This window comes from Candoia aspera, chromosome 14 (assembly GCF_035149785.1).
Source record: "Candoia aspera isolate rCanAsp1 chromosome 14, rCanAsp1.hap2, whole genome shotgun sequence".
NCBI classification, from domain to species: Eukaryota; Metazoa; Chordata; class Lepidosauria; order Squamata; family Boidae; genus Candoia; species Candoia aspera.
Window position 1 is genome coordinate 9,887,770 of NC_086166.1, and position 13,741 is coordinate 9,901,510.

At 42.2% G+C, this 13,741-nt stretch overlaps 1 protein-coding gene across 1 annotated transcript in view; it reads right to left on the bottom strand.

Moving 5' to 3' along the window:
- NTN3 (netrin 3) overlaps nt 1-13,741 on the bottom strand; it is a 108,236-nt gene that overhangs the window by 19,061 nt on the left and 75,434 nt on the right. Inside the window, exons 4-5 of the mRNA XM_063314641.1 lie at nt 8,351-8,500; nt 6,364-6,417 (exon numbers count right to left, since the gene is read on the bottom strand). Coding sequence (XP_063170711.1) covers nt 6,364-6,417; nt 8,351-8,500 — 204 coding nt within the window. The remainder of the gene's footprint in view (nt 1-6,363; nt 6,418-8,350; nt 8,501-13,741) is intronic.

Genomic DNA, 13,741 nt, shown 5'->3' on the forward strand with positions numbered 1-13,741 from the left:
TCTGTTTGAAGACCTTCTCTATTTAGATGTAGAACGAGTCCAAATCCAGCTTCAAGGATAAAGGATGTTTGGAAGGGAATGTCTAGACCAGGGTTTCTCAATCTTGGCAACTTTAAGATGTGTGGACTTCAATTTCCTGTGGGGAGAGAGTTGAAGTGCCAAGATCGAGAAAACCTGGTCTAGACAATATAGTTGCCTATCAGCACTTAACACACTGTTAACCTTCTCCACCATGGTGAGAAGATGCTATGTCTGTACCCAGAATGGTGGGTTAAAAGGGTAGAAAAGAGACAGAAAAAATCCTTGGAGCATGTTCTGGCAAACAGCAAAATATTTGAACAAGGAGCAGGGTGTATAAAGAGAAAACCACAGATGATTCTGCTGCCCACTTAGGAGACTTCCTCTGCTGAAAGTGCCAAAGCTCCTCAGTGAGTTTGTTTTATATTTTTCCAACCAAAACTCTTGTAAGAACCTTCAATATACATTCAACAAAATGTGGATCTTTCCTTTTCTGAACGTATCCTGGAAGGAAGATTTACTGAAACCCATGCCTCACTGCCACTCTTCTCCTGACGTATTCCTTCTTTGATGTCCCTAATTGTGGTACCTAACAGCCAAGACGTGGGAGGATGTTTTAGCTTTGCAGTAAGCGGAGGAATTTTCATGATTTTCGGCTCCATGATCCTTCTTGTTGGGAAATTAGATGGTGGAAATGCTTTGGAATGTCCACCTTTTTAATTCCATCACTAGAACTGGAAAACAGGATCTCAAAGCCTAAATTACAAGAACCCTGGAGATCGGTGTCTTTCTTTGTTGTGGCCCAGGACAGCTGATTCGTGGGTTATCTTCACCTATATCCGAATGGTGCCTATTAAAAGGCAATGGACAGGTCTTAAGCCAGGCATAAATGGACCATTCACCATTAATCTCCTGGGGAGGCATTTTTTCCCCAGTGCCTGTTGGTGGCTGTGGAAAACAACCATCATTTAAAAGTCTGAAGAAGAGAAAAAGAAAGGGGTGTGTTTCTTAGCTGATTCTGAACTCCACACCCCTGTACCAAATTGGGAACACTGAAAGCTTTTTGCAAGAAATGAATGAAGCCTAACAAAATCACATTCCTGACACAGGAGACCAACTGTGGGAAAGGATAGAGAGCAGAGATGGAAGATCAGTGGACCTGATGGGCACAAGTGACTTTTTAAATTTTCCATTATTTAGTTTGGTGACTTATTTCGTTCTGGAGAAGGGAACCTGTGACTGAGGAGGGCTTATTCGTAACTACAGTGGACAAACCTGCCCCAGAAGGTGGCACAGCCAGGTAGACTGCCCTTTTTACCAAGCACCTTGTTCCCCTGATCCTACTGTCTGAGCAACATCTGGGTACAAACTGATTTTTTTAAAAAAATCCATTCAATCATGTCTGATTCTTGGATACTGTCTGGACAAGTCCCTGCAGTTTTCTTGGCAAGGTTCTTCAGCAGTGGTTTGCCATTGCCTCCTCCCTAGGGCTGAGAGAAAGTGGCCGGCCGAAGGTCACCTTGGCTTCATGCCCAAGGCAGGACTAGGACACACGGCCTCCTGGTTTCTAGCCTGGTGCCTTAACCATGACACCAAACTGGCTCTTTACAGTCAGATTAAAAGTCACAAATCCCAAACCAACTGCTTAGTCTTCATCTCCTTGCTCTGCAAGGATATTCAGGCAGGATAGGGCTGGGGTGGGGAGAAGGGGAGGGAAGGGCAAAGGGGAAGGGAGAGGGAAGGAGCCTTTATACCTCAAAAGCACAGCCTGACCTCTCAATCCTCTTTTTTAGAGACACTAAACATACATGTGTGTTCACATCGAACAACAGGGCATTTTGATGATTTCTGGGACAGGGGATGTTCAGTACATTTTTGAGGGATAGAGAGTATCTTAAGTTTTTCTATTCCCTTATCGCTTTCAAAAATACAGATCTTCCCCCACTACAGGTTGCAAACATGCTGGTCTGGCTTGTTGTGTTTGGCTATCAAGCTTCCTCCATGCCACTAATATACCACTAATTCCTTGTGGCTCCAGCAAAACAACAACAATAATGACAACAATTAACAAGAACAACAACAACAAATAAACATGACATTAAAAAAGAAACCCAACACAAAATTAGCACCATAACTTGAAACCCGGTGGAAAATAACCAATAACTCCAATGGTAGAAGATGGGTTTTGAAAATGTATACATTACTTTAGAACAGATAATGAATAAATGGGAAAAGTTATAATAAAACTCATCTGAAGTGAGAATGTTTCTCTGGCTGCTTTTCCTAGCAAATCTCCCTCCCTGAAAATGGATCCTGCCCCCGCCCACCTTCCCAAAGTTGGTTATCTGCTGTTTGTGTTGACTAAGCCACAGCCAACAGAACTTCAAGGTAGAGATGCTGGCCACCAGATAAAGCCATTGGTCCAGTTCAGACTAAATGCTGAATGCTGATAAATCTAAGGATCTGCTGCTCAGTGATAGCTCTGTTGGACTAGATGGGACTTTAACCCACCACGAATTAAGGGGTTTGCAGGTTTGGTGGGTGCTTCTAATTACTTCCCAAGTGAGTTATGCTATTCAGGTTGGGATGTCTTTGAAGGAACCTGAGAAACTTCACTAGGTCCAGAATGTGGCAGCCCCTGGATGATTCTCGTCAGGAACATAGAACACATGTCCCATCTAATGTGATATATGCCACAATCTGCCAGCAATGCCCTTCGGGATTCTAAGTAGGACAAACAAGACAAGTCGTGCTGAGCTTTGCAAAGATGCACTCACATCAATACTCAAAGAGTTGGACAATGATAGCTTGCTCGCATGCACGGAATGCTAACTGGTCTTTGAAGGAGGCGTTTGAAGAAAAAAATAAGGGAAGACAATGAAAGGACGGTTGTGGGTAAGAACACAACTCACTAAAAGATTTTGTTGCGTGGCCCACTCATTAATAGCTAATGTCATGGAAGGGATTGGCAAGGCTGTGCAGAAGAAATCTGGATGTGATTGATGGGTGCAATGTTTCCTTAAGGCCTCTGTAACACTCCAGAGGAGGGTTTCTCAACCAGAGTTCCGTGGCACCCTCGGGTTCCGCGAGAGGTCACTAGGGGTTCCCTGGGAGATCACGGTTTATTAAAAAAATTATTTCAAATTCGGGCAACTTCACATGAAAGAGGTAAGTTTCATTTTTAGTTTCAGTTTAAGAACACTGTTAATGCATATAGACAGGCCTACCCATGAAACGAATATAATAATTTTGCAACTTCTGGCCTATCTTTGAGCCTGAATGTGCAGGGGTTCCCTGAAGCCTGAAAAATATTTCAAGGGTTCCTCCAGGGTCAAAGGGTTGAGAAAAGCTGCTCCAGAGGGAGGAAGAAAATGGATTCCTGTAAACAATCCCATCAAGATGCCCTTTTTTTGCAGTGTTTTATCAATGTACATAGGTCTAATCTTTGGGCAGGGCAATATTACTGTAATCAATAAATGCCTACATAATGGTAATTCTTGTGCATCATTCCACCACTGGTCCATATTAGCTTTGCATATGTTTTCACCTAGGCTTGCTCTGTTGTTGCATTAGAAAACAGCACAAATGTTTGTGTTTAAATTGTACATGTTTTTCCTGAAAATCTGTACTTTTGCACTCATTTGTGCAAAAGAATGGATGATGGAGGTTAAGAATGTTTGAGCCCTCTGAAAGCTAACATGTGGTTGCCACCGAAAATATGCTCCTTTGTGAAACTTTTGTCTCTCCCAGGTTTCAGAGACCAAGGGCTTTGGTGCTGCCTGGTATTAAGGAAAGTTGCTGATTGAGTCCCCCCTGCCTCCTTGGAAGAAAATCAGAAAGAAAGAAAACAATCTAAGGAACCCTTGCTGAGTTTCTTTGGTCATTTTCCAGAAATAAATAGGATTTAAAACTTTGTTTTACACTGACAAAAAAAGTAGTTGAAGGAAACCTGGCCATTTTCATCCTTCCAGCAAAACCTGGTGATAGATTTAGTTTTAGCATGGAAATTCCAGCAGATGTCTAGAGAGGGAAACCAATAGACAGCATCTGTTGAGCATTGATTGAGTGGGATGATGGATTGGGGGAAGAGCAATATGAGGAGGCTGGGTATGTACAGTCAGTAGACCACTTATGGCCCACAAGTTTGCCCAATTTTAGTGGCAAATCATTGCCGCACAATTTCCTGTGGATTTTCAGGAAAGAATGAAAAGAAATGGGGGAAACTTTTCATGCACCCAAACTGCACAACCTTTCTTGCAGTTCTATTACCTCTGGTAATTCACGACATCACCACAATGCCCTTGGCTGCTCAGAAAATTTGTTTCTGTTTGTGTGTCTGTATTGGGGTTTGAGTTTACGTTTATCCAATTTAGGTGCTGCACAACTCCACTTGTCTCTGGGCGACTCATAATAGAAAATATCATAAAAAAACAAGACAAACAAAACAAGATGGGATCTGGACACTCTATACAATGTAACAAAAAAGAAAAGAAAAGAAAAGAAAAACACAACCAACAAAGGGCCTCATCCACCTCTAGCCAAGGCCTGGAAGATTAAGGTCAGGTCACCCTAGGATGGAATTCAAGCAAGGAAATTCAATTCAAGGAAAGGAATAGAATTCTGTAAGAACAGACGGAGTTTTAAATTCGGGTGTGAAGATGGCCATTATTGTCCTGTATCAGCTCAGTTCCGAGTCTAGTTGCTCCCTTTGAACAACATGAAACAACTTGTTTTGGTTTAATCTTGATTACATTTTGTTGTCATTGTTTCCTATAATCTATGAAACTAGGTTGTTTGGTCAATTCATGGACCAATGTTTTGTGTGGACCAAAACACACAAGCAAAAACGAGTAGCCAGGATTCAGTGAACACTGCCAATGTCGCAGGGCGGGATATCCTAATTATGGGTACAAGATGGCTGATCATGCCTTCTTCCAGGAAACCTGGGGTGGTCTGGAGTGGAGCAAGATGGTGATTGGTTAAGTCCAACCCCGGCCATTAATTGCTGTTTATAAGATAATATAGAAGGTTATGCAACTGTCCAAACAACTTCTGACCTTCTGGCTGGAAGAAAGATCTAGAAAGACAGCGGAGAAGGCAGAAAGGAAGGAAAGGAGAAGAACTTATGGGCTGTGTGAGGTATGCTCCTTGGGAAAGACGGGCAAAAGGAAGAAATGCCATGGAGCCCATCCTGGACAGCAATTATGCTCTGAATCAGCAAACAGCCAAAAATTGAGGAATTCCTTCTGCCTGCAGAAACTGTAAGTAGATCTATTCCTTTCTTTACTTCTACTCTATCCCAGTCTCCTGGAGACTCCATGCCTCTCTCCTGATTTTCCACCACTCTCATATTCTCAATCCTCTTTGCATTCTCTCCCACCTGCACCCCAATTTTTGGAAGGGGGACCTTCCTACGCATTTTCCATGTGCCTCTACAAAACCTGGATTTTCCTGAGCCTGGCGGCACCTCCCTATTTCACGTCTGTGGTCCAATTTTGGCAATGTGGGACCTGGCTTTGGAAGAGTGGGTTTTACTGTTGGTATACAGGATACAAATAATTCCCCCATTCTGTTTCTGTTCCTCACTCTATCCTGCATTCCATTCCTTCTGAATGTTAAAGAAGGGAATTTCCAAAATTAATTCCAGAATTGAACATGCATACTTTCTTAAGTTCATTTGCATCTTTTTTTCTTCCTGGTTTACTATGGAGCATATGTGATTGGTAAAACACACATACACAAATGGAATCTAAATGTGATTATACTGTTCATATAATTTTCTTGAAGAGTTTTGTGTGCGTGGGCTTGTGCACACACAGGGATTTTACCAAGGCCTCGGTGAAAGTTCACTTAAAAAGAAATCTCAATGTACAGTACCACCAAAATGGTCTTTTTGTAGTGTTAAATCAATGGGTAAATGCAACGTGTTATTCTAAGGGTGGGAAGTATCAAGCTACTTCCATTCCATGCCAGTTTTGAATCTGAGCCCCTCTGTATTCTATGCAATGTTTTCTAGAACACTTCATGAATTAGACTGGTTCAATCCAGCACCCTTATCAGTGACACAGAAAAAGTTGGAAGGAAAAAAAAACAAACGGAAGAAGGGAAAGCTGCAGCAAATCATGCAAAAGCTGTATATAAATCATGTATGAAATTTGACAGGACAATGAAAGCATCGATTGATGGGTTATGCGCCATCAAGTAGCTACCAACTCTTAACTGACCCCACCTTCTCCAGGGTAGAGAAGTGGCCAAGATTTGAGGAGAAAGTTGAATGAAGTGGAATTTAGAAGTATCCCTGTAGTGACTCAGAATATTCAGATTTTCAGTTTAGTGGTTACTCACCTGCTGGTTCTTCAGTGCTGGTGACCACTGATGTTGGGTTGACAACAGGGATCTCTGGAAAAAAGAAATAAAAGGTTTCTTAGAAAAGGTTTCTTAGCTGACTAGACCTTTCCTCCAAAGACTGCGTGAAAGTTATCCCTCTCCCCAGATTTTATAAACCAAGGGCTGGATTTACATTTAAAAGAAAATGATTTAACAGCATTTGGAATGCCACCAGATGCCCAGCCCATCATTAGCAGGTGGACTCTGCTTGACTAGTTTGGAATCACAGTGGCTGGATTCATACAACAAGCTTAGACTTACCAGTTGAAAACCTCGTGGCTATATTTTGACAATATGCTAATCTTGGTTAGTTTTAAATCTTGATTTTTCTAAAAAAACCTAGGTTACCTAATGTTAATCTTGGCTAGGTGGAGAGGGCCTTAGCTAATTTCATTAGTGAGTGTATGGTTCATGGTGCAAATCTGGAAAATGATTTAATTTAATAACTGGGCTAAATATGTTGTATGAATCCAGCTGTGCTCTCCCCAGTTTGCATCTTTACGCAACAAGTTGTGAAAATCTGTATTAAGATGTGGCAGAATATTGAACATCCTCCTGGGAGGGCAATTTAACAGAAGTATTCTACATAGTAAACATTTTGACCTTCCTCCCTATGTAAACTGGCTTAATTATTTTTTCAGTCAAAAGAAAATTTGCCATGATACACCCCACCCCCCACATTCTTTTGTGGCTATTGCTTAGCAATTTATTATTTAAATATTAATACAAATTGGAAAAATCATGATTGTCTATTAGACTTTCTTGGGCAAATGCTGAAGTCTCAAGAGAAACCATTAAAAAGGTTTTTTTTTTAATGTGGGTTGTAGTGGTTCTTTTTTCAATGTTATACTAAAGTTTGGATGAAAAAGCCAGGTAATTATATGCTTGTAATATTGACATCTTAAATTGTAATTAGTCTTGATAGACTTTTTTCCTTTTCTCTCCTCCCAATACTCTAAGCTATCTAAAGGGTAGAATGTTAATAATCTTCAATCATATTCTATAAACATCACTGTATTGAAACAATACCATGTATCCAGATTCATAACAACATAATAAAAAGGAAAAAGAACCAGGAAAAAACAGTTAAAAAAAACGGGTTTTGCAAAATGGTGTTGATCTCTATCCTGGGATTTTTAGTGATATGCTTGGGGAGAGAAGATGGTATCTTGGTGCACAGGCCAGAAAAGGTTGCTGAAACTTTTGGCTGAATGGGGCACGTGTGGTGTTTTGAAGGAGATGCTGAAAGCAAAATCCAAAGAAGCTGTTGGTCCCTCCAATGCCACAGTGTTTCTCAATCTTGGCCACTTTAAGATGTGTGGACACCAACTCCCAGAACTGCTGGCTGGGAAATCCTGGGAGTTAAAGGCCACACTTCCTAAAGTGGCCAAAGTTGAGAAACTCTGCTCTAAACTAAGAGTCTGCTGTTCCTCAGCATCTTCAGGAACTTCACTTGCTGGAGGCTCAGGGAGATACTGTCCTAACAGTCAGGAACCACGCTGAGACGAGGAGTAGGTCTCTAGTGTTTATTACTGCTACATAAAACAGAATCCTAACAAACTGAAGAAGCGTGGGAAAAACCCAGACAGATAAACCCCAAAGGTCAAGGTGGGTCTGATCTGTGTCTCTTTGAATGGCTGCTTAATTCCTCAGTACTACGCATGCGTTTCCCCCCCTGGATAGAGGCCCCTTCCAGCTCGCCATCAGTACTCATGACAGATACACAGCCATGCCAGTAAGCCATGATCATTGGGGTTCCCAGACAGGAATGTAGGAATTTGAAGTTCTTAAAGCCACCAAGGTTGAGGAACACTGCAAGTGGGCTGCAGTGACAACCAATAGAACTTTAATCCCATTCTTTGGTCATTCCGACAACAGAAAAGTTTATTTTTTCCTTCCCCACATGGCATTAAAAGCATGTAGAGGATGGAGTAGCACTACTCACTGATGCAGGGGGCGACAGGAGAACGGCTCTGTTGATATCCTTTGGCACAACGATTGCAGGTCAAGCCGGTGACGCCATCTTTGCATGGACATTGCCCGGTGGTTTGGTTGCAAGTTTTTCCAGCTGCACCGACAGGGTGGCAGTCACATGCTAAAAAGTAAGAGCGAGGGAGAGGAAGAGGAGAGAAAAGCCTTAAGAACTAGAACTTGCAAGGGTACACATGCTCCCATTTCATAATACTGCATACCAGGAGATGCAGAGTTATGTGCAAACAGAACACTGATTCAAAACACATGTTCCCAGTGACTAACAGCCCCTTAAAATGTCCCAGTTCTGGCTTGAACTGTTAGTGTGCCACAGAGCAGAATTATTTGCAATTTTGATATAGGAGGACCATCGGTACGAAGAAGATCCCTGGTGTATTCTAGTGCCAGGCCAAAAAATTGCCCTCTTTCTTCCCTGCATTCAGCTTGATGGAAGGGACTTGATTCTAGAAATCCTTACACAACAGAGAAGAGAATTTCAGATAAATTTGCCTGAGGGATTATAGCGGCCTTGTACTTATTCAGTGACAAGGCGGCCAACGAGTTGTGGGACTGTTCTGTCTTTTATGGACACCGGGAAAGCTTCTCTTGTTCTCCATGCTCCAGTTCCAAATCTGCTTGGGCTTTTTGCAGTAGCAGTGCATTGCCATGATGTAGCCCTGCCCTTCGGTATGCATGACAAGCCATCGCACAGATACCCTGGAGCAGGGTTTCTCCGCCAGGGTTCCGTGGCACCCTTGGGTTCCACAAGAGGTCACTAGGGGTTCCCTGGGAGATCACAGTTTATTTAAAAAATTATTTCAAATGTGGGCAACTTCACATTAAATAAGTTTCATTCTTTATTTTCAGTTTAAGAACACTGTTCATGCATATAGACAGGCCTACCCATGAAATGAATATAATCATTTTGTAACTTCTGGCCTATATTTGAGCCTGAATGTACAAGGGTTCCCTGAGGCCTGAAAAATATTTCAAGGGTTCCTCCAGGGTCAGAAAGGTTGTGAAAGGCTGCCCAGGAGGATCAGAGCTTGCAATGTGATAGTTGTGATGGTACAACATTGCTTTCCTCGTTCTGATGAAAACAGATGAAGTCCTGTGGACATCCATGAGTGCCCTTACTATCTCTGAGACCCCAATATGTTGGAAAATTTCTCTTTCCCAGGTGGGAACCACCTACCCAACTTCTCAGGCCACACTGAATGGAGAAGAGTGGTTTCTGATGTCACCACGCAAGCTCTGCCCCATGATGCCCTTAGACAAAGAGTGGGGCTTGCATCGTGATGCTGCCATGCTGCTTTCTTCACATGGAGTTCCCTTGTTCCTCCATGGATGCCACTGGTGGTTTAAACTCAAAAAGACCATTTGAACCAGCTGTAACCTTCTCATCTTTCCTCCCTGCCCCAGCAAAGCGCTGAACTGGCTGTGGGAAAGGAGGGAAGGGAAGGGGAGAAAAATAGCTGGCAGAGTATTTTAGTAGGAAAACCTGGCAAGCGATGGGTATAGATAATTCCACCTTTCCCCTATATTTGGAGTGCGTGTGTGTCCTAACCTTCTCATAACTCTTGAGTTGAGAATCCCATATTTGCCATATTACTGCTCCGCGACTAGCAAACTTGATATTATTACTCCTTATTTTAAGAAGAATTGTCTCAATTCATCAGATTCTACTTCTGGACCGAGAAGAGGGATTCTGAAGGATTGGGGTTATCTTGAGTCAAGAACCCAATGTTCACTCCCCATCTCTCTCTCTCTCTCTCTCTCTCTTCTCCCAGACTGGCAGAAAATCTAAACAATTCTTGGAATACTTAAAAGCTGATCAAATTGATTTTGATATCCCCCTCCCTTTGCTCAGATATGAGTATCATGCATCACTTAAATAAATGCTGGCCAACCAAACGCAAAACATTAAATGATCATTAAAGTTGTACAGTACATAGGAATCAGACCCTGAACCAATGGGAAGATGATTGCTTTGTGAATGAAAGGGCCCCTCTGTAATGTTTGCTTGATGCTATAAAACACGCTTTTAGTTCTACGCCTTGTTACTTTGAATGGAACTGTGGGAAGGGGTCTGTGTTCCCATTATCTGACCAAAGGTTGCATTCAATTGCTGATGGATGGTATCAGTTTGCCACATTGACTTTTGATATTTTACAGGTGCTTTTCATAACATGATGCCAAATAAATCTACTACATAAAATGTTGTTTCTGGACTTTTTGAACATGGTTTCGTCTGCTGTTCAGCATTCTTAATAGGCATGTTATACCCATTTTGGAACTTCATTTGTCTGGATTCCATGAGGAATGCCTCAGAAAGGCTGATCGCTGAGCCCTATAATGTAGTAGGCCCTTGAACTTAATACTAACTAGGCTTATTCCCCAGTGAGTGGGCTTACACATCACATTAAAGCAAAATGCAGTTGGTTTATTAGATGTCGGTGTAGATGGCTGCCCATTTCACCAGTGAGAGACTGGGCAGCTAATGAGGGTGAAGAAATACAATATAAATACTAGATAGATGATGATATAGATATAGATGGTATAGATGGTATAATAGAGATATAGAAATATAGAGATATAGATAGATATTACATTCCCAGCCAACTCCTGTAATGCAAGTGCCTCCTAGAAACACCATCTACCAGCAGTGTGGGCTGTTATTCTCCTGGCCACCATGCCTGGAAAACAGTCAGGTCTTCAAGGCTTTCCAAAAGGTGAGCAGAATCAGGGCCACACAAACCCCAGGAGGTATGGTGTTCCAAAGGAGAGACACAGCTCTGGAAAATGCACATCTCCTGGGTCCCACTAGATGACAATACTTAAAAGTTGGGACCCAGAGCATGTCCCTTCTGCCTGACCTAATGGGATGGGTAGAAACGATGGGAGCAAGGTGGTCCCTCAAATCCCCTGGCCCCCTGTAGGGCTTTATAGGTAATAGTCAGCACCTTGAATTGCACCTGGAAGCAAATTGGAAGCCAGTGAAGCTTATGGAGCAAAGGTGTAATATGGGCATAATGAGGCACACCATGGTTTGTAGCTTTACATGTTGTTTGAACACAGGCACTATGATTCATGGTTTGCAGCAGGGGGAAGAAAGGATAGCCCACAGGCCAAGGTAGCCCATAAGCACCCACCCCCAAAGTAGATGTGGCCCAAAATGGTTTGTTTTGTTTTTTTGTGGGGGAGGATTGAGAGGACTTTAAACGATATGATGGGCTTAAGCATTATGAGACTTAATGCACCATTTTATTCCTTACGTGCCTTAAAAACCTCTCAGAAATGTGTCCCTAGTTATTTTTGGAATGCAGCCTTCAACAGTGGCTCACAGAAGTTGCATAACTCTGTTTGCAGCTTGACATGGTATGTCAATTCAGCCAACTCAGTACAACCTAGTTAAACAAAATATGTCTAAAACATGTAAAGAAACAGTCTGGACTTGTTCCTACTCCAGAGAAATGTGGGTTTCGTCCATCTGAAAGTTTGAGGATACCAGAAATGTCATTTGAAAAATATGTTGTTCAGTTTTTGGTAGCAAGAATAGCTTATTTGCACCAAGGTCTACTGAAGTCAGTTCTGTTTAGGATCCAGAAAGCTGGAATATCATATCATATGGATGATCAGGAGCCAAAGCAGTGCAGGCAGGCAAAACACATGGTTCCTGTTGAGAAGATTCCAGGTGGTCCCCAATATTAGGATTTCACTGGGGAAAATCTCAACAGGAGATTCTGAAAAAGCCACCACTGCCAAGAGACTAGATTGAGCCAGATCACTGCTTCCCCACCTTGGCAACTTCCAGATGTGGGAATTCCAACTCCTAGAATTCCCTAGTCCGTATGGCCATTGCTGAGTTGAAGCCTGGGCATCTGGAAATTCGAACATACCAACAGCCAGCTTCAGAATTAGCTTCCTATATCCATGGTGGAGATGAAACCTTTCCTCCATGGGGTAAATCATCTTCCCTCAAGCTGTGGTCCTTAAAATATATTGGATTACATCACTCATAATCCCACGCTAGGTGATCGTCTTGGCAGGGATGATGGAAACTGTCCTATGTTTGGAGGTCACCAGATTGGGGAAAGCTGCTGTTAGAGTTCAGGTTGGAGAACAGAAGATTGCTAGGGAGAAACACAGAACATGCTGAAAAATCTAGGAATTCCAGTTTGGATATTAAGGGAGCAGAGTTGACATTAGGGCCAAAAAGTGCTTTGGAGCAAATGGGACATTGTGACATGTGAACACAGCACTGTGTATTGTTAACCCTGTTGCATGAATCCAGTCATGGACACCCAAGCAGAACTGCTTTCTAGCATTAAATTCTGAACCCCCAGAAATTGCTCTCTCCTAACTTTGCTGCTCTGCTCCAGCTAGCATGGATGGAGGAGAGTGCTAAGGCTCATTAAAATCAGAAATTGCAATTCTGAGAAGGAGGGAGGGAATCAAATAAGAACGATGAAGGGTAGGTTTCCTTCCAGCGGAGAGAATTTTTTAGCTTTGCAAAAAAAAAAAAGCAGCAAAGGAGGCCTGGTTTATGTCAGGGGGGGAAATACAGAGGGAGGGTTACATTTATTTATAACGCTTCGTTCATTTTTATTATCTGAGAACTAAACAGCGAGGGTGGTTTCTGCAACTAAGACTCTGGGGGTTGATTAAAATCCTGGACAAGTCTTGGCCCAAAAAGAGTCAATTCCCTTTTGCAGTGAAATATGGCTTGTTACATTGCCATTAGCACAGCTTACTTCACTGAGTAGTGATAAAACATAGCAGTATCAGAAGACTTTGCATGTTAACACTGCAGGTAGGACTAGCATTTCTACTGGAGTCCTGTAAATATATCTAAAGCGTGTGATTTCTCAGATGGAGTCCAACAATGTTTGATGCTGAAGAGCAGGTCCCATTGGGTCATATGGCCATAGACACATTCCTTCTCCTTGAAACAAAGCACGCCACCCCCAAAGTTGAAAGAGATTTATATAGACTGGATTAGATGTGAATTTGGAAATAATTATCATAAATTGTAGGGAAATAGAAGGCATTTCAGCATCGTCAGAGAATTTGTTCTGGGTTCCTGTGTTTCACTAAGCCAGGCTGGTTTGTTTTAGCTTAGTGGGTTATACAGAGTCAACTAATTGTGGGTTGTAAACCATGGTTTGTGGCTTACATAGTCCGTGCATTCACACAAGCTTAACCTGATCACTAAATCTGCTTTCTGGGTTTGTACAATACATAGAATCATGGTGAGCCACAAAAACATACACACAAAACTATCCAAGCTCGCCATCTCTATCATCCATCCATCCATCCATCCATCCATCCATCCATCCATCCATCCATCATCTATCTATTTTAT